The sequence below is a fragment of the Ochotona curzoniae genome, unplaced genomic scaffold, assembly GCF_017591425.1.
Source record: "Ochotona curzoniae isolate NIBS_2020 unplaced genomic scaffold, NIBS_Ocur_1.0 contig_520, whole genome shotgun sequence".
In the NCBI taxonomy this organism is placed as follows: Eukaryota; Metazoa; Chordata; class Mammalia; order Lagomorpha; family Ochotonidae; genus Ochotona; species Ochotona curzoniae.
Window position 1 is genome coordinate 68,929 of NW_024466457.1, and position 24,384 is coordinate 93,312.

Sequence of the window (24,384 nt, forward strand, 5' to 3'; positions counted from 1 at the left end):
ATAGCAGTGGTCCCTGTCTTTCCATCTGTGTGGCTACCAAGGTTACTGACCTGGATGGCAGCCCTTTATCCCTGCATCCTAGAGTGGAGGAGCAGAATGGTGTAGGAAACTTGGGAGTCTGACAGCCTTGGGTTAAGTCCTCCCTTGTGGATGTGTGGCCTAGGGCGGGTCACCTCTGTTCCTTGGGCTCTGTTTCCTTCTCTAGGAAATGATGTCTAAAGACCAAACAGAAAACTCTAGTCCATGGATTCCTGGGATAGATACAAGACTGAGAAATGCCTGTTCCAGGGCTAGGCCCCAAGTAAACAAATCAGAAATGGTGGTCTCCATAGCCACCCACTGCCACCACTGCTTAGTCTTGTGTTTCACACTCAGGAATGTTAGCTGGCTCACTGAAGTCAGCGGGCGAGAACAATGTGTTTTTCCTTCTTAGCAAGGAACATTGTGAGGTAACTTGGGCCAGCATGCAGAGAAAGCCAGACCAGAGAACTTTCCCACTGACTTGTAAGGACAAGTGCCCCTTCCAACAGCATGAGACACATTCACATTTGAGGCTGTGGGCTTGGGGAAAAGGCAGGACAGGTCGCCACAGGGCACGAGGCTTCAACATCCAAATATCCAGGCAACCTGAAAGACCTCAGAGGGGCCAGTGTGGCAGGTCCTCTGTGGTAAATGACTGGTTCTTAATAAGCCAGGGGAGAAGGCACTGGAATGCCCGGTGTTTGACATGTTCATGTCCTAGAACCTGACTGTTGGGGGCATGTGGTGGGACCCCTGTTCGTCCTGTGCCCATGGTGCCGCCACGGGAGGATTTTTCTACCTCGGAGGCTTCTAGATGCAGACCAGCCTTTCTTGCCTGTGGCCTTGTGATTTGTATAAAACGTAGACTTTCATTTCTTATCATCTTGGCTGGGATGGCTTATGAATACCACACACACGAATATTAGAAGGGAAGTGCTTTTATAAATGGAGGCAGCCCCAGCAAAAGGGCTTACTCGGTGAGCACCTCCTCAAGGGCTTCACTTTCTCCTTCGGCAGTCGACTCAGCGGCCGCCATCTCGCCCGGGCCTTCGCTCATGCTGTGGGGAACAGAACAGGCCACTTTTCCTCTCTGCCCGCCCCGTTTGCTTCCGTTAGGTAACGTGGGGAAGGCAGTCTGTCATTTACCTTGCCCCTCTCATGAAGATTGCTTCCTCGTCAGAGGTTTCATTATACAACCTTTGAGCCATTTACTTCTGGCTCATTGCCCGGCGGGGTTTGCGCTCACCCCTCAGCCAGCGCAGCCACCTCACCAAGAAGCCCACCTAGGAAAATGCAGGAGGTTTAGCACCCTTAGGAATGGGGAGGGGAATGCATGTTTTGCCCCTACTCCCACCATCCCTCCCTCCAGCGACACACTGTGTCCCCCAGTTTACCTGCTTCTTCTCCCGTCTTTCCTTGAGGGAATCTTCGTAAAGGTCCCTGGGGGAAAACAAATGCCCAAGCCAATCAGAGACTGGTGTCACTCTCCATGGCCCGCACATCTCTGGTGTGCCCGGGACAAAACGTGTCCCTGTCCCACATATACCACAAAGCAAAATCACCACAGACCTGGGATCTGGGCTTCTGGGAGCTCTCCGATCTGCCTGAAGGTGCCCCAGTGGCTAAGGGCCAACTTGAACCACTGCTTTGTGTGAGGTCGTCAGCCCCAACCACTGCCTTCCCCAAGCGCCCTTGTGCAGTGACAGACCGCACAACCACATGGGGCACGTGCACTGTCTCCCTCCTTTAGCATCTGGCACCAGCCCCACCTGGACTGAGTCTCACATGCCTCCTTCACCTGGGGGTGAGGGAGAAGGTGCCTCTATGTGCACAGTCCTTGACCCCTGTAAACTGAATCACATCAGGCAGGGCCTGAGTCTGACAGCAGTTACCTAGCTCATGCAGCCTCACACTGCAGGTGTCACTGATGGGAGAGTGATGAGTGAAATTAGTTAAAGGATGAGGCTCGCACTGACACCAAGATACCCCTTATGAATCCAGCAGAACAGGAGAGTGCATTGTTTTCAGCAACTGTGCCTGTGTGGTACATGGGTGCTGATTTCTGACAGAAAACGTAGCTCACAGCCCCAAACCCTTACAAGCCAGGGAGGAGCCCCAGCTGGGAAGAGACCCTCCTCTGATGTTAACAGTATGACCCTGGGGCCAAGATGCTGCCTCTTTCTCGTTTCCTTGTCATACAATGAAGAGACAGACTTCTCTTTAGTTTGAAGATCTCTTCCAGTTAAAGCTCTTAGAAGCTTGGTTAGAAGAGAGAAGACATGACCAGTGTGATGGCTCATTGGCTAAATCCTCGACTTGCATTTGCGGGGATTCCAGATGGGTACAAGTTTGTGTCCTGGCAGCTCCACTTCCCATCCAGCTCGCTGCCTGTGGCCTGGGAATGCAGTGGAGGATGGCCCAAGGTCTTGGGACCCTGTACCTTCACGGGAGACCCATAAGATCCTTCTCTGTTTCTCCTTCTCTTTGTAAATCTGTCTTTCTAATAAAAATAGAGTAAATCTTAAAGAAAAACAGATTAAAAAAAATAAAGACAAGCAGGATGAGAAGAACTTTTCCTGCCTTCTTTAAGGAGACCAGCTCCTCCCACAGTGCAACACAGACTCCCCTAGCCCTTGCTGGAAGCCTTCAGGAAGCCCTCTGGTATGGTCAAAGTACTGTCAGCTGCAGGGATGGCACAGCTGGAGTCCCTCCCCAGCCCCTGCATCCAAGAAGGACTGGGGACAGCAGAGGTGCCATGGTGGTGCTGTCTACCCCAGCTGTGAAGTATGCTTCCTGTCTGTGGAGATCTCACTAAACAATGAGGTGACTGGAATCCATGTGTTCTCTTCTAGTTCTCGAGTTTCATTTCACACATTACTGGGCTGGTACTTACCTTAGACCTTTTCCTATGTCCTCCTCCTCGGCGTCGGCTCTTGCCCTGTGAGAGTAAATCTGTTTTGGAAGAAGACACAGCCATTATTATGCAACACAGTGACCACCATGTCCAGATCATTTGCATGCCTTTCTTTTTGTATGCATCTGGCGCCTAATACATTTTACTGGCTGTTTAGATAACTTTCAGCAGACAATTCTCCATGAAACCTCTTTGAAGAGGAAAAGATGAAGCATCTTTAATTGGATCAGAAAAGTAAACAGAGAAGTCAAGGAGACTTGGCCTTCTTAGTAGGATTGCTACTATTTACCACTGTTGAGGAGGCCCTAAAATAGGGACTAGTGCAATGGTGTTTAGGTTTAGTTCTACCTGTAGTGCAGTATCCCATTTGTGCAATGGCTCGAGTCCCAGCTGCTGTACTTCTGATTCAGCTGTCAGCCAACAGCCTGAGTAAAGCAGCAGAGGATGATCCAAGTGCTTGGGCTCCTGTGCCTGTGTGGGAGACCCACAGCAACTCCAGGCTCCTGACTTCAGACTAGTTCTGGCTGTTGCAGACATTTAGAGTGAACCAATGGGTGGAACAGCACTGTCTCTCCAATAAGAATAGGTAAATCTTGAGTATCAATTTTTCAAAAAGACAAATACAGTATTGTGTCACAAAGGAAGACAAAACAGATGTCATCTGAATGTGAAATGATGGACAACTCGGAAAACCCAAGAAAATCAACTACCATTTTTGTGGAAAGTAATATGCGAGTCCAGAAAGTTGGCCAGACACCAGGTCAAGAGATCAACATACATGCTGTGGTAGCTTTCCTGTGTGCTGCCAACAACTAATGGGAAAACGCAAGAAGGGTCCCGTTTGTAACCAACAGAAAGGATTAAAGCTTATCCTGGAATAAGCTCAACAAAAGATGTGTAAGATTGTGTAATGAAAACACTAAAGCCCTTTTGAAAGCCATGAGACTTGCATTCCTATAATGTTGTGATTATGTCAATTCTCCTCAAATTAATCAATCAAAATAATTCAATTCAGTTTTATACAAATCCGAAGATACATTTTTACAAAACTGACCGGCTGCCATTCAGTGGGGAATGATGGGCAAGAATAGTGCAAGAAACATGAGAGAGCAGGAGCTCGCTCTAACAAATATAAAACTCAGAACTAAGCCATAAAGTGACTGGAGTTTACCTGTGTGATACAGGTATGGGTGGAAGAAAAGACCACAGAGTCGATGGAAAGAGCAGAGTCCAGGTCAGGATATTTTAGATTGGTAAGGAATGAGTGAACTGTTCAAAGAAAAATTATTTTAGAAGATTTAGAAACTCATGTAGAGAAAGATAAGCTAGATTCCCTACTTCAATCATATTGAAAAATAACTCCAGAGGGATTACAAAATAGAAATTAGAACAAAATGTTACAAGAGTCCTAGAAGAAAATATGCTACTACTCTATCAGTTTCAAGAACCTAACAAAACTCAGATCCCATCAGCAAAATGTGAGACTGGCAGGTGCAGGGCTATGTGCTAGCAACTCCCTATCCATCCCAGAGTGCGCCCCCTTCTGTTGGGATGTTAGCTTTTATTTTGCTGTTGTTGGTTTAGAAACCTTTTTTTTTTTTTTTTTTAATACAATAAATATATTAATCTCTTTGGTGGCCTTTTTCTTGTTCAAGTGTTTCCAGTATTTCTCAGTGTGTTTGTAAGGAAGGGAAAGAGAACAAAGGGAATGAGGAATGCATTCTTTGCAGTCAGGAGATCTGGGTCTGACGTTGGCTTTGTCATTTGGGCCCATAGCTTGATTGCCATGACCTGTGAAAGGGGAACTGCTGCAAGGGCTAAGTTGAGAACACAGGGGAGACTCTGCCCCAAGCCTGACCTCCCCAAGTGCTGAGTCAGCTAGCAGTGTCACACACAGGCAGACAAATCTTTCAAAGGTTTCTCCTATGCCACTGGGCTTAGAAAGCTCTTTTCCATCCCAAGACTGAAAAATACTGCTTGAAATTTATTCTCAGTATCTTTTTGTCTTCTTTTTTTAAAGACATTAACTGAAATACATTTAGGATGAGAAGTATCCATCTATCACTGTCTGCCATTCAACCCAAGTTCTTAGGCAGCTAGGCAGCGTTTTCTCAAACTGATTAGGCTAGAGGCAACACTGCAGAAGTTTTAGGAACACACATGTCTATGTATTACTGAACTCTCAACTCTGTATGCTGCTTCAAATGAATATTATATTGCATTCTTCTTCACCGTAAACTTGACATTGTACCTAACTCTGATCCTCTGAACACTTACTATCTTTCTAATACAGGCAAAACTCTGCATACTCCCTGACCTCACAAACCTTCTCATCTAACTGGGGAGAGGAACTCAGGAAAACATGAATGAATACAAAGAGAAGTAAGCCAGAACTAAACATACACATTAAAATAACGCAGGACTTGATCAAAATTTCAGCCATTTCCCCGAAGGCAAAGACCAGGGGCCACCTGGAGATATCCAGGATACTGTCTCCACCGACCCCTTGGCAGTTGACCCCATGTGGCTCCCAGCTCCAGGGTTCAGAAATCAGACTGTTTTCACAAACAGCAAACTCACTGGAAACAACCTCACCTGATCAGCACCACAGCCTGAGTGAAAAGACAGAACAGCTGTGACTGCATGACCAGGGAGCTGCCTCTGCAGGGGCAGGCCTCCATGGCACACTCAAGCACTATCAGAAGGCAACTTGGGAAGGACAAAGATGCAAAGGAATCAGCTGAACCCAGCGTTTAATGGAAAGGTCTGGAGTGGCCAGATTTGTCCCTCTCCTGCAGAGGCTCAGCCTCACCAGGGGGCTGCCTCCACATCTGCCTGGGGCTGTCCCTCTGCCCTAGTGCAATGTCAGGATGGCCACTAGCATGCTGGTGGGCTCTCATCTTTCTGTGCTCCTGTCACCATCCCCTGCTGTGGCTGGCATGTCTGCCTTTAGAAACAGTGATACACTAGGCGGGTGTTACCGGAGGCCAATAGACCTGGGAAGCTCTTTAGTCCTTATATACCTTTGCTGTACTCCCTCGCGTGTTGACCTTGGCACTTCCCTTTGTGAAAACTGCCACATTTTTAAAGTTCTCAGGGGAGAGGAAATACCTCTCTGTGGTTTCACAGAAACGATGATCCATCTCACAGAAGGTTTAGTCCCAAGAGAGTTGGAGGAGTCAAGGCATGCCATGAAGTGAGGGAATTTTAGGTAGAAAAGGCACAGGTGAAAGTAGGAATGGCCATGGTGTGGCCGGGGTATGGTAAGGGGCCACTCAGGCAGGAACACAGACAGGGCTGACATGACAGGAAGTGTCAGTGAAGTAAACTGGGTTGGACTGCTAGGGTAGAGTCAAGACCGTCAGATCTTTCAATGACTTCATATTCAAGCCCTTTCCTGTTGGGAAAAGTAATGCACTTTATGTAACTGAACAATAGGTGAACAGAGTCAGGCTCCAGGAATGGGATAGGATAAATACAGCACACCTCAGGGTTCAGCTTAGGAAGCAGGATTCAGTTACATTCAGGTACATAAACAACCTGTCTTTAGACCTGCCTTATGTATTAGAACAGGTAGAATCTTTAACATGTTTTCTGGCAGTGTCCTGAGGACAGTAACCATTCTGTGAGGTGAGGGTGCTGATACAGCGCTCATCATTTCAACAACGAGAAGAGAGACCAACAGGAGCAGAGAGGGAAGTGGTAAGCACATCAAACAGTTGACATAGCTGTGGGGAAATCTTGTTATCTATGAAGTCTGGTCTTCCACCTCTCACAATAGCCAGTGGCTTGGCTTGCTACCTAGTTTCCAGTTGCACTGAGATTTCCTGGGAGTAGGGTCTATTCAAAATCTCAAGCATATGCTTTTCAGGAGAGTATGTCTTTGTGACCATAGAAGAACGTCAACTGGCAGTATGTGGGCAAGTGGCTTTGATGTTCACTCTGCATTCAAACCTGTTGTAAAAAAAAAAAAAAAAAAAAAAAAAGGATGTTCTAGAAATCTAAGTGAATCGTTGTCCTTACCCCAACGAGCCAGGCTCCCGTTATTAAGATCATCACAGCTACAGTGACAGATATTGCCATGATGAGTATTTTGTTACGGCTGTATCTTGGGACTTCTTTGAGCTAAAAGAAAAAGAGCAATGAAAAGAGATCAAATAAAGAGATAGCATGAACACTTAACTATTCCAGCCCGTATTCTTCCAGGTGAGTGGCTTATAGGATCTTCAAGACCACATAAGATCCAAAGTTACATGATCTAATTATCACACGGGTACTCTGCAGTTCATCTGGCTTGTCGGGTCTGCTTCATTCTCTAAAGGAGCAAAGTGGGAAATTGCCAGCTTGGCCAAAGTTATGTGCCCAATGCAAGATATGGACTGGGAGCCCCTGTTCCTCCTCCTTGGTGCTTTAATGACACTTCCTAAACGACAGGAAAGGGCAGCTCTCCTGTCTCGTGGCCGTCCTCACCTCACTTGGCTCGATCATTCCTGCATCAGTCTGGCCTCCTGGGCTCTCGCTGATGTAGTCCTCTTCTTTCCAGCGGGCTGTGTCCCATTCTGCCTTGGCCTTCACTTGCTGCTGCTCACTGAGGAGCTTCATGAGGAAGCCCGTTTTGGAGATGAGCTTGGCACAGGCCAGCTGCACCTGGGGGTCCGCACAGTCCATCTGCAGAGTCCTGATGACTATTAAAATAAAGTTTCTCACGTCATTATTGGGGATGAGGGACCGAAGCCGCTGGTTCAGTTGGTGCCCTGGGGATGACTGCAAGGGGTAAGTACTGCCTGTAGGCATGGAGGGGATGTCCCTGCCCATGTTAGGGTTCCCCCATTGCATTTTCTCAGTGGGGGCAATCTCAGGGGAACCAGTGGCCAATGGATGCCCCTGGGCTGTGCTGGCAGGGGGAGATTCTTCTGGCACAGTGTTTCCTAAGTTATTTGCTGCAGCAAGGCTGGCTTCAAGAATATCTTCTGCATGTGGTACTGGAAGAGCCATCGCTTTCGGAGAAGGAAATTCCTGAGAACTCGAGTCTCCAGAAGAGGGAGAAGGCTCTCGGGGAGGGGAATCAATGAGACTTTGTAGGGCAAGGAACGCAGGCCTCTTTACAGAGCTCCATGTGTTGATGGGATTTTTCCTTTTCATCTTCAGTCTCCGTTTGGTTTTGAACACTGGAGAGAGATCAATATTATTCAGGTGGTAATTCCCTCTGGACTCTGATTCTGCTCCCACTTTGGTCTTAGATGTTCTGAAGACAGCATGAGGATCAATTAAGCGGTAATTCACTCCATCATATAAACTTGGTTCTGCTGCCTCTGTCTTTTTTGGCCTAATTTTTGCTATTTTTAAAATATTCAATGTTTTTTCTGGCTCAGAGAGAGACTTTGCACGGGCTGCAGCAGATGGCCTGCCCACGATGTACCTCTTCAGGGAAGAGGCGTCCCTGGCATTGTGCTCCTCTGTGAGTGGGGGCTCTGGGTAGAAGGAGTTGGCCACCAGGTGCCAGGGCCTCTGGGCCACATGAAGCTCCTCCTGCTCCCTGGCTCCTGCGCTCCCCAGCCGGCCTTGCACGGTGCCCTCCACAAGGGGGCGCGTGTTCTCTCTCCTCCTGATTGTCTCCTGCTGCATCAGCATGGCAGCTTTTTGTGTTTTTTTAATGTCATCAATTTTTTGTTGAATTTTGTAGTTTATCAAATTTTTCAGAAAGTGGATCTTTCTCAAGTTTATCAAATTTTTCAGAAAGTGGATCTTTCTCATTTTACGTTCATTTGATTTTAAAGACAAGTCTTTTGGATTGGTTTTCAAGTGATCCACAGATCTATCTTCTTGTGGACTGGAAAAGAACAATTTAATGAAGGGTAGTAACACTGACTCTATGTCTTCTACACTGCTGCCTGAGAAATAAGGCAATACGTAATTGAGTGAACTGATAACATCTTTTTCATTTAAGTCTAGTCGCTCACTTGTAGAGTCTAGAATGCCAAACTTAATGTTTCTCTGAATTCTCTGACTCAACAATTTCGTGCTAGTGTTCCTCTTCCGGGCCTGCAGTATCTTCAGGAATTCCGCTTTGGGATTCCCCGTCGTTGGTTCTGGTACTGTCAGAAAGGAAGAGAATGCTTTCGTTACCAGGAAACTGAGTGTCAGTGTACAGACATACATCCCCAGCAGTTTAGGCTCGGAATCACCAAGATTTGGTTACCACATAGGAAGAAAAATTAACCCAAGCTTAAGTCTATGAAATGGCAGCAACAGAAAGGAAGAAAAAAGTGATTTTTAAAAAGAGTGTAATCAGAAGAGTCCTGAGTATGAAAAAGCAGTCACTGTTTAGGGTTGTTCCTTGTCTCCCCAGTGGCCAACTGCCCAGCACCCAGTAAAAGCCCATGGCCGGGAGACAGTCTCCATGCAGCTGGCCCCTGTGGAAGTGCCTGCCTCACAGACACATCCTGCACCGTCCTGCCTCAGACACCCAGGGGGCACAAGGCTTCCTCTCTCCCCCTCTCCAGCGACCTTGCCTTCTTGCTGCTGTCAACAGGTGACCATGGCCAGACACATTCACATGAGGGGAGTGAAGGCACAGATGCTAAAACAGGGGCCTACTCCTCCTCTGGATGTGTCCTTTTCCACCAAGGCAACAGTTACTTGGTCCCTGCTCAATGTTTCCTAGCCCTTATCACAGAAGGTTCCTCATAGAGAAAACCACCGCATCAACCCTTGGTCTTTAAATATGGCCAGGGGTCTGGGATGTAGGTGGAGTGGTCTGTGGGTTGCTAGGTGGTACGCATGCACAGATTGTTCTGTGAGCTCTCTGGGGTGGTAGCAGTGTCTGGGTAAATGTTGCTCAATGCCCTAAAATGTAAAAGGGAAAGAGGCTGGAGCCCTGGTGTGGTAGCCTAGTGGCTAAAGTCCTCACCCGGTATGCACCAGGATCCCATATGGGCACCAGCTCGTATCCCAGGTGTTCCACTTCTCATTGAGCTCCCTGCTTGTTGCCTGGGAATGTAATCAAGGATAGCCCAAACCCTTGGGACCCTGTACCCAGGTGGGAGACTAGAAGAAACTCATGGCTCCTGGCTTCAGATCAACTCAGTTCTGGCCATGGCTTCTACTTGGGGAGTGATCCAGTGGATAAAAGTTTTTCTCTCTGTCTCCCTTTCTCATTGTAAATCTGAGTTTCCAATAAAAATAAATAAATCTTTTAAAAAAAAAAAGGGGGGGGGAAGAGGCTGCTTTTGCAAATGCCAGTTTTTGCTTTCATTTCTAGTATTTCCAGCTTGACTTGCGGAAGCCTTCAAACTTCCAAGTGCAGGAAGGTCAAGTGTGCTGTTGTGTGGCTGGGCTTCTCTCCCAGGCCCTGCTGTGATAGTGAGAGGCGGAGGTGAGCGTCATGAGAAAGAAGGAACATGAGTGCGTGGAGAGTCAACGGTGGACAGAAGACCGGGTGTCTGGCTTCATCCCTTCATGCCTCCATCTTGTTTCTCCTCTCTGTGAAAGTCCATTAAATTGTTTGTTCTGCCCCCTCTTGGAGAGAAGGGGTTAATAGGTGGAAAAGTGTGCTCGATAACAAACAACACTGTTTGGCATTCACTAGTATGCCGAAGTCCTGGATCCTGACAGAGATGTGTATCCAAGCTCTAGGGAGAATAGAGCAGTCTTGTCTGGAATCCCAACATTAGTGGGACTTCAAGTTAGTTGGTGGAGTTTAGTTACTTACTTAGTGGGACTCCAGATATCCGGAAAACCACAGCAAAGTCCCTGGGTGACTGCCCAATGAGAAGCCTGAGCCTCGGAGCAGGTTCAGAGCTGGGCTGTCTACTGGTGGATGGCATTCCACTCCATCAGAGGAGCCAGGCAGCCACACCTGTCTTGGAACCACCAACTCCAAGGCTCAGAATAAAGCAGTGTCACTTATACTCTTCTCCACAATTGCAAAAACAAGCCAACAACAATGTTCTACACCTGTTCTCTAGGGCAGAGGCACTGGAGGCCTACTGTGTATAAAAGCAGGCTACACACTGTGGTGCAGTGCACAAATGAGTGCTCATGGAAGCAAAGCACCAAGCTGAGAGCACAGTGCACCATGTGGCCCTCAGCGTTAATTCCTTCCCTTCCATTTCTTTCCTGTGATTCTTTATGCACAAGGAACAGTTAGAGCATCAAATTTCCTATCAGTCACTGGGAGCCTGATGTTCATTGAGAGAGTAGTTCAGAAATTGAGAGTTTTACTCTGAAGGAATGAACTAAAATAATTACATAATAGCTTTAAGCATTTATCCTAATTTACAAATAAGAAATTAAAATCACCAGGCATTTGAGACTCACCACAAGATTGAGTGTTTGTCAGACACTCACTGCAACAGTGCAGCTTGACTGTCTTGCAGACAGCCTCAATATCCTTTTTAAATTGGCAGAGGCAGCAGGCCATGGAGTTCGGTAAGATCCTGTTAAAAGGAAACACAGAAAATTCAGCTAATAATTAAAGGATTATCTGAGTAGGTCAAGAGGCAGGCCAAGGCTGTGAAAAAGGTAATCTTGAGATGTGGCATCAGGCTATGTGGCTGGGAACCTGATGACCAAGTGCTGCTCTTAAATGTTGCAAATATGGGAAGGATGCAGAGGTGCCCAACAGAAAGGTAAGCAAGGCAGGGGGTGTGGTATGCTCGGGATAAAGGTGACAGGGGCTGGAAGCGAGTGCCACTGGTCAGTACTGTCACTCAGGAGTATCTCCTCCCAGCTCACAAGTCTCACTCTGGGATAATGTCAGACTTGTGAGAAGGAGTCAGAGCCCCCAGCCTTGGGAATGCCTTTCTCATCTGCTGTTCGAAGGATCTAATATTAGAAATTACTCTAGCTGCAGAAAAGACTGACTCTAGCAATTGTTGAAGAAAGATACAGAGTAAAAGGATCTCTCAGTCAATGTTGGGGTTTACAAAAAGTTTGCCAGGGGTAGGCATTTAGCCCAATGGTGAATATGTTGCTTAGCAACCCACATTCCATGCACCTGGGTTTGAATCCTGTCTCCCCTTCTTCCAGTGAACACCCTGGGAGGTGTCAGGTAAAGCTCAATAAATACTCAGAAGTAGAATAGCTGGAACATATGGTAGGTCTTAAAGTTTTTATGAATACTCTGAAACTAATTTGATTAAAAGCTTTTCTTGAGACATATTTTTAAAAATTATTTGAAAGGTGGAGAGAAAAACAGAAACGTTCCATCAGCTGGTTCACTCCAAATATCTACCACAGTCAGGGCTGGCCAGGCTGACGTTGGGAGCCCAGAACTCAACTTGGGTCTCCCCCCCATAGGAGGCAAGAACCCAATAAATTGGGCCATCAGCTACTGCCTCCCAGGGTGCACATTAGCAGGAAGCCAGAGTTGGAAATGAATCCGGCACTTGAATTCAATCACTTTGATGTGAGTATGAGTGTCCCAGGTGGTGGCTTACTGCTGCTCTTGTAACAGCTTCATTTGGGATAGCCAAAAATGGAAAGAACCCAAGTGTCTGGCCACAGATGAGTGGATAAATGATACTGAGTTCACATAATGAGATGTTGTTCCACTAGAAAAAGAAATGAGCTATTTCAACAGACAACAGTCGTGTCTTAATCGTATTACATAAATAAAGATGATTAGAAAGAGTGCATAGCATATAATTCCATTCATATAAAATTCTAGAAAATGCATATGATAGTAACAGAAAGATGCTGAGACTTACACAGGCACCGGGGAGAGCAAGAGTGATGGAACAGAGGGTTCCAAAGAGATATAAGGACCTGTTGATGTGGTAGACATTTGGAGTTGGGTGATGACTTCATTGTATATACATATATCTATACCTTATTTATGGTCTCAATTATGCTTTCATCTCTGGCATTATTGTGAAACTGTCTGAAGGAAGAAGGAAGGGAAGGCGGGAAGAAGAGAATAAGGAAGGGAAGAAGACAGGCTACTCCAAATCTATGTGACAGGTATATGGGCAACCATTATATTCTGTCTAGTAAGTTTGAATTTGTAAAAATATTTACTTGAGGGTGCCGCTGAGTGTGTGGAGAGATAGGGACAGAATTAAGCAGAAGAGAGAGCAGGAAGTGCAGAATTGCAGGAAAAGATGTCCGAAGCTCCCTGGAGTCGGCGAAACTGAGGCAACTTTCACACAGGCAAGAGAGAACCTGGAAGAACTCTCAGGATGGCAACCTGCCGCTTGAGCTTGTGGAGACGGATACCAGGATACCATCCGGGACAGGCAAGGACTCAGTAAAAACCTGGTGAGTCATGAATCGATGCAGGGAAGACACCAGCAGGAGCCTTAGCCTGCCCATAAGAGACAGAGGGAGTCAGAAGGACTCTCAGATCAGGACACTGGTGGGATTTAAAAAAATGGCCCAATGAGGAAGCTATAGGCACAGATATGAGCAGCCTCTCCCAGAGGAGGGAACGGCATTGGAGAAAGGATAGTTGGGAAGTGAAAGGTGCAGTTTGGAGACACAGTCGGCAAGACCTGAGACCACCCCCACCCAAGGTTTCTCAGACTTGGGCCACCCAGAGGGATGCCAGAAGCCCCTAACACAGAGATGTGGGAGCCCCAGGGTCAGAGGTTTCTCTCAGTGACCCAGCAGCGTAAGAGCAGACTCCAAAAGTGCATGAGGGTAGGTTAGTGCCAATACCCAGCAGACCGCAGGAGAACCCAGCGGTGCAGGTACAAATTCCAGGGCAAACCAAAGCCACATAACCCCGAGCCGGCGCTTGCCCATTGGAGATGAGGCGTGGTGCACCCCAGAGTGCGGAGATCCCAGCCACTGGTTGCACACTGTGTAGCAGAGGCTGGGTCATTTCCACTCTCGGCAACTGCACAGCGGGCAGAGGCTGTGAAGGCGCCGGGCAGCAGGGGCTTGCACACAGAACTGGAATTTGCAGGCTTTCCGTCGCAAAGCTCCACACCCTGCCTGAAACTGGGAAACGCAAATGAGGAGGAGAGTGAAAGCACTGGTCGCCCACAAGGTGGCAGCAGCTGACAAACATCCTAGTTACCTGGCTGGCTGAGAGGCCTCACAACCCACAGAGCAGCTGACAGATTCAGTGCTCCCAGAAGCCCCCAAAGCACACCAGAGCTAAAATCTCAAAACGACAAGAAAGCACAAAACAATGGGAAGAAGTACCAGAAAAACTATTCAGATGAAAGAGCCAGTACTCCCCCCAAAAATGACCAAAAAATAACCTGTCTCAGAGTTGCAAGAAAAAGACATTGAGGAACTACCGGAAAAGGAATATTAAAAATGAACATGAAACTCATCATAGACAATGAGAAGTATTGGGAAGAGCTCAAAGAGTTCTCACAGAAATTAAACGGGTCCAAAATGAAATTTCAGAACTGAAAAATATGGCAGCAAGCTTGACAACAGATTCAGTGTTGCAGAGGAGAGAATTTCAGAATAGAAGGTAACCAAAATGAGAATACACAACAGAGAAGAAAATGAAACACCTGGGAATAAACTTAACAAAGGATGTGGAAGATCTCCATGAGGAAAACTACAAAACGTTAAGAGAAGAAATAGAAGACTTCAAAAAAGTGAAGATAAATACCATGTTCCTGGATGGGCAAAGTCAACATCATCAAAATGTCCACATTCCCAAAAGCAAAATATGCATTCAATGTGATTCCAATCAAAATACCAATAACATTCTTCACAGAGCTGGAAAAGATGATACAAAGGTTCATTTGGAAACACAAAAAAACACGAATAGCCAGAACCATCCTGAAGAATAAGAGCCTAGCGGGAGGGATCACAATCCCAGATCTTTGGACATATTATAGGGTGGTAGTTATCACAACAGCCTGGTACTGGTACAGAAACAGAGTGGTAGTTCAATGGAGCAGAATAGAAAATCCAGAAGGGAAGCCACACATGCACAACTATCTAATCTTCAGCAAGAAAACAGAAAACAATCTGGGAAAAAGGAAGGTCTCTTCAATAGATGCTGTTGGGATAACTGGTAATAGTCTGCAAGACCCACACCTTTCACCACACACAAAGATCAAACCTAAATGGATAAAATCTAAATCTACACCCAGAAACCATCAAACATTTGGAAGAAAAAGTTGGAAATACTCTACAAGATATAGGTGTATGTACTGACTTCCTGGAAAAATCATCAAAAGCAAAGGAAGCCAAGACCAAAATAAACGAATGGGACCTTCATTAAGCTAAGAAGCGTCTGCACAGCAAAGGAAACAATCAGCAAAGTAAAAAGGCAATCAACAGAATGGGAGAAGATCTCTGCACACTAAATGGGAGACAAAGGGCTACTTTCCTGAATATACAAAGAACTCCAGAACAATAATACAAACCAACCAGTCAAGAAATGGGCAGGGGTAAATGGGCAGACCTTTACAAAGGAACAAATTCAAATGGCTAACAGACACATGAAGAAATGCTCAAGCTCTCTGGCAACAGGGGAAATTCCAATTAAAAACAACACTGAGGTTCCACTTAACACGGGAAAGTATTGCCCACATGCAGAAAACTACCAACACCACCTGCTGGCAAGGTTGCGGAGAAAAAGGAACCCTACTTCCACTGCTGGTGGGAATGCAGGCTGGTGCAGCCACTGTGGAGGTCAGTATGGAGAACATTTAGGCAATTAAAAATCCACCTACCATATGACCCAGCAATACCACTACTGCTAGGAATATATCCAAAAGACTTGTTACATGAGAAAGCAACACGCACGCCAATGTTCACTGCAGCACAATCTACTATTGCAAGAACATGGAAACAACCTAAATGCCCACCAACAGTGGACTGGATAAAAAACTGTGGTTCATCTACACTATGCAATACTACTTGGGTGTTAAAAAATGAAATACAATATTTTGTGGACAAATGGGCCAAACTAGAGACCATTATGCTAAGGGAAATGAGTCAATCCCAAAAGGTCAGGTATCATATATTTGCTCTAATATAGTATGATGTCAAATCTAGGGATATTATATGTGAATCTTACTCTATGTCACTTCATACTTACCTGTACTTTGAGTAATAAGATCTTCACTCACTCTTAGACAAAAGGTGGAGAAGCGATTGTGTAATAAGATCTTGTGATGTAATCCATTAATCAAACATCCATAAGAGACTGATTATTTATAATTTAAAAAATACAGTGGTAAAAATATTTACTTGACAAGTAGAGTGTTAGAGACAGACACACACATACCACAAGAGAGAGAGGAAGAGAGTTAATCTTCCATCCTCCGATGGGGCTGGGCCAGGCTGAAGCCAGGAGCCAGGAGCTCCATCTGAGTCTCCTACCCCCGGCACTTTGGTCTTCTTCTGTTGCCTTCCCAATCACATTAGTAGAAAACTGGGTTAGAAGCAGAGAAGCCAGGATTTAAACCAGCACTCCTAAGCTGCTGTGCCACAACCCTGGGCCCCATGTAGGTATGAATTTTCTCACAACAAAATCTTGCAGTGAAAGATAGCCAAGCTGATTGTCTTATGAGTTAAGGCTTCCTGCAGACAGTTTCAGGGAGAGAACAGCCGTCTCTAACTGCTGTGCCACACTGCCCACTCACTATAAAATAAATTGAAATGGAAACACACAGATTGCAACCAGAAGAGGAGCAATCACAACTCCCATAACCTGCTGGTGACAATGCAAATAGCACTGTCACTTTAGGAAACAGTTGAACGGTTTCTTAAGGAGGAAAAAATGCAGTTAGTAGTTGCTGCAGCGACCCTAGCCTTGTGTTTATCACCTAGGAAGGGAAAACATGTTTACACAAAGGTCTGCCTAGGAGTGCTTTTAGCAGCTTTATTCATTATTGCAAAAATTGAGAAAGTCCAGATATGCAAACTGATGAGTGACTGAAACAAACTGGCCTATTCACACAACTGGGATATTGCTCAGCAACAGCACTGCTGCTGGAGCCAATGGCAGGGCAATAGCGTAATCTCACAAAGATTGTGCTCAGTTAAACAAGCCCAACACTAAAGCCTACTACATACACTGCATGACTTAAAACACACTGACGAGGGCCTATCACAACGGCTCAATTGCCTAATTCGCCTCCTCCAAGCACCAGTTGCTCTATGGGTGCCATTTCATGTCCTGGCTGCTCCACTTCCCATCCATCTCCCTGTTTACAGCCTGGGAAGACAGCAGAGGATGGCACAAAGTCTTGGGATCCTGCACCCACATGGGAGACTCAGAAGAAGCTCCTGGCTCTTGTCTTCAGATTGGCTCAGTTCTGATCACTGCAGCCACTTCAGGAGTGAACCATTAAATAGATTTTTGTCTCTCCCTCTCTGTATATCTGCTATTAAATAAAAATAAATCTTTCTAACATCAAAAAAAAAAAAAAAACTCAGCAATGTTGAAAAGGCAAAAGCAACAGGTGTCTGGGTTGGAAAGGGTTGACTGCAAAGGGTCCAGAGGGCCCATTTTGGCATGTCAGAAGCAATCTAGGAATTTAGTGGTGGTTTTATAACGATACAATGATGAAATTTATCACACTGCATACTTAAGTTTTATTATGTGCAAATTATTCCTGAATAACTCTGATGTAAGAAAGCAATTAAATCTTCAAAATGACAAAAACATAAGCCTAAGAGAACAACTTACAGTTTTTCCAGTTCGAGAGACTTCATGAGGATGTTCTCAACTGTGCTGATTGACACCAGTGTTCTTCCGAGGTCTCTGAGGGAGAAAGCCCAAGCAGTCATGATGTGACCCCCCAAGAAAAAGTTCTGTCCTTAAAAAGATGATTTCAAGGAACAAAATCTAATAAAATTGAAATGAAACAAAAAACTAGGATATTTTAAAAAGTAAAAAGAGTTAAGAGCATGCAGTTGCATTAACTTTTGGCTACTCTATAAAACAAGACAGCTTAAGAGTCTGTCAGGGCAGATCCTTCCAGGAAGTTCTCATGGAAGAAATTTAAGTTACTCTGCACTGTCAAGTCAGTGACCTTGGCACTGAGGGACAGAACCTGTACCGTTTGGTTTGTTGCCATTATCTTCCTTTTCATTTGCCTATTTCACTCCTTGGTTACTTGATATCTTTTCATCTGCTTTGTATCTCTACATGTATCTGAATATGCTCAACAACACTGTCTGCTGGGGCTGTTTTACACATTGTACATCTTTTCTTAATCCAGGAGCCCAGTTCAACTTAAAATTGCAACTTTTTAGCCTCAATGCAAAATACTTAAATTTTGATCAAAGTAAAAACAAGGAGTATAAATCACCCCATGATTCATGCGGTTTATTTTTCATACTTACAGATATTTTAATGCTGGCAAATTAAAAAGATAGGGATCTTCGACAGTTGTCAATGGATTCTGATCAAGATTTCTGAAAAATGCAATGGGATAAAAATTATACACCTCTTCTCTATGTATAAACATGTGCAAAAGTTTATATACATATACATATATATGACAGAGAATTTATAAATTAACAAAAATAATTTAATGGGCCTTCCCAGTAGCCTGGTAACTGAAGTCCTTGGCTTGATCATGCTGGGATCCCATACGGACACTGGTTCTAATCCTGGCAGCCCTGCTTCCCATCCGGCTCCATGCTCGTGGCCTGAGAGGGCAGTGAAGGATGGCCCAAGGCTTGGGACCCTGCACCACATGAATGGAGGGAGGGAGGAGGCCATACAGCCAGGATCTGCAACAAGTATTGGTCCACTCACTCCCAGCACATCTTAAACCCCTCCCTCGAATGCAAATGGAACTGTGAAATCATGAACCACAGGACAGGTGGCTATCTTGTCCAAGGTCAGGCTTGGAAGAAAATCTCTATCTCAAATCTCAATTCCCCTGGCCGTGGACCATCACAGAATTGTTAAGCAGGGAGGGAATAAAACTGCAACATTTCATTCAAGTGTGCCCTGGATGTACACAAAATCAGGCTAGAGCAATGCTTTCCTATTACTTTTCACATCATAGCTTAAAATAAACACCACCTTTGCTACTTCAAAAGTTCCCTTGCCCACAGATGGTTTATAACTTCACTTGTCAAAACACACCATGAGCTGGGTGACTGTGTTGAATTTTCAGTTGTTCTTTCTGCTTTATCATTTAGAAGAAAGTGACCCTGAGAAAGCACCAGCACCTCGGCTCCCCAGACTGAGCAGCAATCCCAGTTAAATTCGGGGTGGAATCTCAAGGAGCTTTTGGGAATCCGAGCAGCACTGTGGGGACTCTGGCAGCAGTGCTAACTGGAGTAGTACTTGCTAGCTATGCTCTCTTGCCCAAGGCCAAGATCAGCACTAGGAAAAGCAGAGCATGTCAGCTGTCACACAAAGTCCTGAGCCTCAATGCACCTTGGTGTCCTCATTTGAAAAAAAAAAAAAGAGTGGAACTTAAGCCGTACTTTGCAGAATTTGTTCATGACTTACACTCAGCTAAGGATAACTATATAGATTTTACATATACACAGCTCTTTAATATGTGTTTATCTTGTATTTCACTTACATCACATGCAAAAAATGCATTCCATGCCATGCCTGAAATGTGCCAAAACTCACTTCTGTGAGTAAATTGCAACCAAGATTTCTGTGAAAAGACACAAATTAAGAAGAAAGTTACTCTTTTAGAACATTCATCTTTCAGCAGTGATCCTAATTTGTACAGGTGAAACATCGCCTCCACACACTCAAGACTTCCCAGTTGGAAGACTCTGGCTTCTGACTTAACACTTTCACATCTACACAGGCGGTGCATTAGGTACACCAAAACACACGCGACAAATACTTGTGCTCAGTGATTTTCATTTCTTCTCTCTGGAACAAGGTTTCACAACTTGAGCACTTTAGAGTTTTGAGCTGGGTAATTCTTCTTTGTGGAGGTCTGTCCTGTACATGGCAGTTGTTCTAGGACAATTCATGGCAGGTGATTTTGCAGCACCCTGACATTGGCCCAAAATATCTCTGGAGATTAGAAAGATTTGCTACATAATTCTAGCTAACTTTCTACAAGTAAGAATTATAATGATATTACAAAATATGATTGACTACCAAGGGGGGTTACAATTAAGACTTACTGTAATTCCAAAGATGACATTATAACTTACATAGATGTCAAAAAGGGGAGTGATTCAAATGTACTTCTTTCAATAAATTTTACTTTATTACAGGATAAATCCCTAGGAAAAGAAAAAACAAAATGTCTATTAGATCTCTAGTGAGTAGGAATGAACAGAATTTGCATTTCTTAATGTTGAATATGCAGTTTTTGTCTAAACTACACCTTTGGGCATCTGTCTGAACATTCCAGAGCTCCTAATCAAACTTATAACCTCTCCTAACAGTCTCACCTTCTGGGTCTTTATAAATAAAATATACAGCATGGCTATAGCTCTTGATAAGACTCTGAAGGGAAAATTTCCTGGCAGCAAGAGATATGATCAGATGACCTTTAGTAGTCTCATCAAATTCAAGACAATGAGATCAAAGTTTGTACCTCTATCTGTAATTTCTAATATTCAGACGAATATTCTACTTTTATACCTGCCTGGTGTGGTTCTCTTTTTGGAACTAGTTCAGTTCCAGAATAAACCAGAGAACCTTTCAAATCATTTTAAGGGAAGCTACTCCTCAGATGAACTCATCATTTTGAATTAATTCAGAATTATATTATCCTTAGTAGGAATTCTTTTCTGATTTCACGTCATCTTGACATTGCGTAAAAGCAGATTTGTTTCAGCTGCGCAGTGGCAGCAGAACAGAAAACAGCATGAACTGGATTCTTGTTGGAAAACACTCACTTGTGACCATAGTAACATGGTTCCCAGCTTGCCTCACTTTTCACCCGCATGGCTGCCAACTGCCCACTGTGGCTGTCTCCATCTCTAGTCTCTCTTCTGGAACTCTCCAGAAGTGGTTCTCAAACACTGGCTTCACTTAGGCACTGAAGATGCAAATTCTCGGCCCGGATCTAGAACTCAATCAGGAACTCGGCAGGGCTGGGGTGGTAGAGACAGAATCTAGTTCTGTAAGCCCCTGGATGACGTTGATGCAGACTCGGTTTTGCTTCAGAGCGCTGCCAGGAACACGTGGCTCTCCTGGCTGGTGACTTTTGCATGACAGTCAAAGCCCTGGAGGCTGTGGCCCCACACTCCTTACAGCTTTCCTCCGTGGACTCCACAGGTACTCATGGCGTTCCTCAGACACTCTCCTGTGTTTTGCCCTTCTCTCACTTTCCTTCTGCGGTCTGAGGGTACCGCCCCACACTGTCCTCCCAATGATGCCCAGTGGCTCTACACAGTGTCCTTCCAATGATGCCCTGTTTAACCAATATCACTCTTGCTACAGCCCCCTGATCCAACTTGGAGTCTCTTTTCCCTGTTCGGTTCTCCAGAAGCAATTTGCACATCATGTCTGTGCCCTTTTCTTTTTCACATTGTTACCCTTGCCTCTCCCCTTCCTTCAAAGCATAAACACCTTGAAAGCATGGACTTGGCCTTGCTCATGCGCACTGCTTACCATGTTTCCACCTGGCTCATGGAAACAAAGCAAACTCAGATACTTAGGAAATAAAGGAATAGCTAAGGAGTGAGTGAACGGAAGGAGGAACAAGTTACTAGTTTTTTTTTCTTTTAATTTTTTTTTTCTAAATCACTAGTGTTTAAGGAATGTGGTTGCATTACTCCACTGACCCTCTGCAGTGTGTTGTCATCGACCTGTTTGTTGGATCATGTTTGATTTCTGTGCGTGTTTCCCCTGCAAGCGATCTTGCAGCTCCTAGGAGGGTAGGAAGCCTGCCTTACACATTTTAGAGCCTCAAACTAGACTACGTGCTTAGCATTCTCTTTCAGTTATGAAAAATGATGGCATTTTAAAAAGGGATGACAATATAGATGCCGACAGAGAATAACTAGCTTGCAAAGGACTTCCCACTAAAAGCAAGGAAGGGCCTGTTGTACTGGACAGTTATTATCTCTTCTGTTTTTCTCCAGATCAGGTCTATAAGGTTTGGGAGTCCAGAAGAAAAAGATGGAAGCAATTGTCCCCTTCAGGCCTAGAGAGCTTGGTCATTCAAAGGATTATTGTTAGTGTCAGATAAGGCTGTTTCTACCCACTGTCCTTCAGCTGTATAAATTGGAAAGAAGAATCTATTTCCTAAGAGTAGCAATAATCGGCCTAATAAAGATGCATGGCATTCGGAGCCCATTGTGGTATAGTAGGTAAAACAGCCCTGCCATGCCAACATCCCATATGGGCCCTGGTTTGAGTTCACTGCTCCACTTTCCATCTACATTCCTGCTCTATGCCTGGAAAGGCAGTGGAAGATGGCCAAATCCTTGGCATTCCTCCCCCTGACCAACCCCTCCAAATACCCAGCTATTACGCTTGAAGAATACAAAATGAATAGTATGGATTCAATGCATGAGACCCTATACATACTTACAGAATTGTTATTTTAATACTAGAAGAAACTTTAGAGATTATTTAAATACCTTATTCATTTGATAGAAAACAACTAAAATCTCAGAAATAAATGTGCTTAACTAACTTACAAGTGCTGCAGGAATAGCAAGCCTTCAAATGAATCCTTATGCAATTCCATTAAATAATTTTCACTGAGAATCCTGGATCAAAATGAAGAATAACAACAATTTTTATTCAGGAATAACTCTGATGTGGAGGAACCCTCAGTAGGGTGCCACTTAAATGCAAGTTAGATCTTTCTCCCTTTCTCTGTAACTCTAATGAGTTTCAAGTAAAACAATTACATCTTAAAAAAAAAAAGCCCACATATCACACTAGTTTTCCTGTGTCTAAATGATGTGCAGAAAAACATAAGAGAAGGTCTGGAGCGATGTATATCACAGTCACAGCAGCTTACTTCAGGGATGGAATGTTACACTACAAGAAGATTTTTACTGTATCAGTTTTTAGTCTCTTAAGAACGTAATCATGGAGCCCAGCATGAAAGCTCAATGGCTAAATCCTCATCTTGCAAGAGCTGGGATCCAATGTGGGCACCAGTGCACGTCCCGGCTGCTCCACTTTCCATCCAACTCCCTACCTTAGGGCCTGGAAGAGCAGTAGAAGATGGCCTAAAGCCTTAGGACTCTGAACCCATAAGAGAGAGCCAGCAGAGGCTCTTGGCTCCTGGCTTCACCTCGGCTCAGCTCTGCCTGTGGAGGCCACTTGGAAAGTGAGCCAACAGATACAGAATCTTTCTGTCTCTCCTCTTTGTAAGAATAATTTGTCCAACAAAAGCAAAGAAATCTTAAATAAAAAATAATATAATCATGTATTACTTACAAGATGAAAAATAAACTTCAGTGGTCTCATCGCAAATACTGTGTTTTAGAACTGTAATAAGTAGAGGTTGATTTGTTAACATGAAGGGGTAAATACCTTTTCCAAGACATTCTGACCTCTAATACTGGACCAAAGAGTTTAAGATGCAGTTACTTTTTTTTTGTATCCATATTTAGAGAGAATATACTCACAAAGTCTCAGCCCAGCGATATGCTTTCCACACATTTTTTTCAATGTAGGATATAGTATTTCCTTTGAAATTTCTGTAAAGAAGCACAGTTCATATCCTTGAATAGATAGGAACACAATGAACAGAACAAGGAAAACACTCGTAGCAACTTCATGGGGATATTGAATAAGGATATTACTACCAGCTTTCTAGTTTCTAGAGCTTCACCTGATGGCAGGCACAATTAAGAAAGAACAACATGGGGTCCTGGCACAAACGTTGAGGTGTCCCTTCAGAAGCTTAACTTCCTCTTTGTGCAATCTCTTTGATAGATAATGCCAATCAGTTGCATTTGAGGGACATACTGCCTCCAAAATTCCCTGGGTGTCTAAACTGGTCCTTTTGCAAATCAGTAAGAAAATAATTCAGCTGAGAACAATGGATCTTCAGCAGCAAATAAGAATAAAGAAACTCCAACGTACAGTAATTCTAACACTTTGGCCAAGTACCTTCTACTGCAATTATTCTACCTACGTGAATGGACATGGACAATGCAAAATCAGATGGACTAATGTGTTGACACGAATGGGTCACTGGCCATAGCCATGGTGAGGGATGGAAAAATCAAATGACTGAGCCAGGAGCAAAACATCACCTCCCTCAGGGAAAAGTGCAAGGGAGAGAAACTGGGAGGAGGGACACATATCCTCATGGAGATGGGAGTGACTTATGGATAGTGGAGTAGAGAGGATAGGATGATAAAGGGTGTGGGGGTGTAGATTCTGATATTTTTCTCTTTGTTCCATGATCCTTTGGCAAAGTAAGAATGTACCCATGAATCATCCACATTCCAAAGCAATCTTAAATACTGTAAGTTTCAAGTCTGGGTAACTTTGAGTCTTTACCTGTGCTTCTGTCTTCACTCCATCATCAACAGTGCACCTGCATGGCTTATGTACACGGTTGTACCTGCGTGTTCTGCCTGGTGGACATTCCCATTCAACCAGA

The 24,384-nt window shown here is 44.5% G+C and overlaps 1 protein-coding gene across 1 annotated transcript; it reads right to left on the minus strand.

The window, feature by feature from the left end:
- Nucleotides 1–1,203: 1,203 nt before the first annotated feature.
- On the minus strand, nt 1,204–23,545 carry LOC121162279 (leucine-rich repeat-containing protein 37B-like). Its single transcript, XM_040989199.1, has 12 exons — nt 23,399–23,545; nt 19,979–20,080; nt 19,411–19,491; nt 18,209–18,280; nt 17,550–17,624; nt 11,255–11,373; nt 8,896–9,030; nt 7,406–7,620; nt 6,959–7,060; nt 2,915–2,973; nt 1,416–1,461; nt 1,204–1,304 (listed from the first exon to the last, which is right to left on the minus strand). The coding sequence occupies exons 2-12, from the start codon at nt 19,996–19,998 to the stop codon at nt 1,230–1,232; spliced, it is 999 nt and encodes a 332-aa protein (XP_040845133.1). The 5' UTR covers nt 19,999–20,080; nt 23,399–23,545; the 3' UTR covers nt 1,204–1,229.
- Between the last annotated feature and the right edge of the window lie 839 nt (nt 23,546–24,384).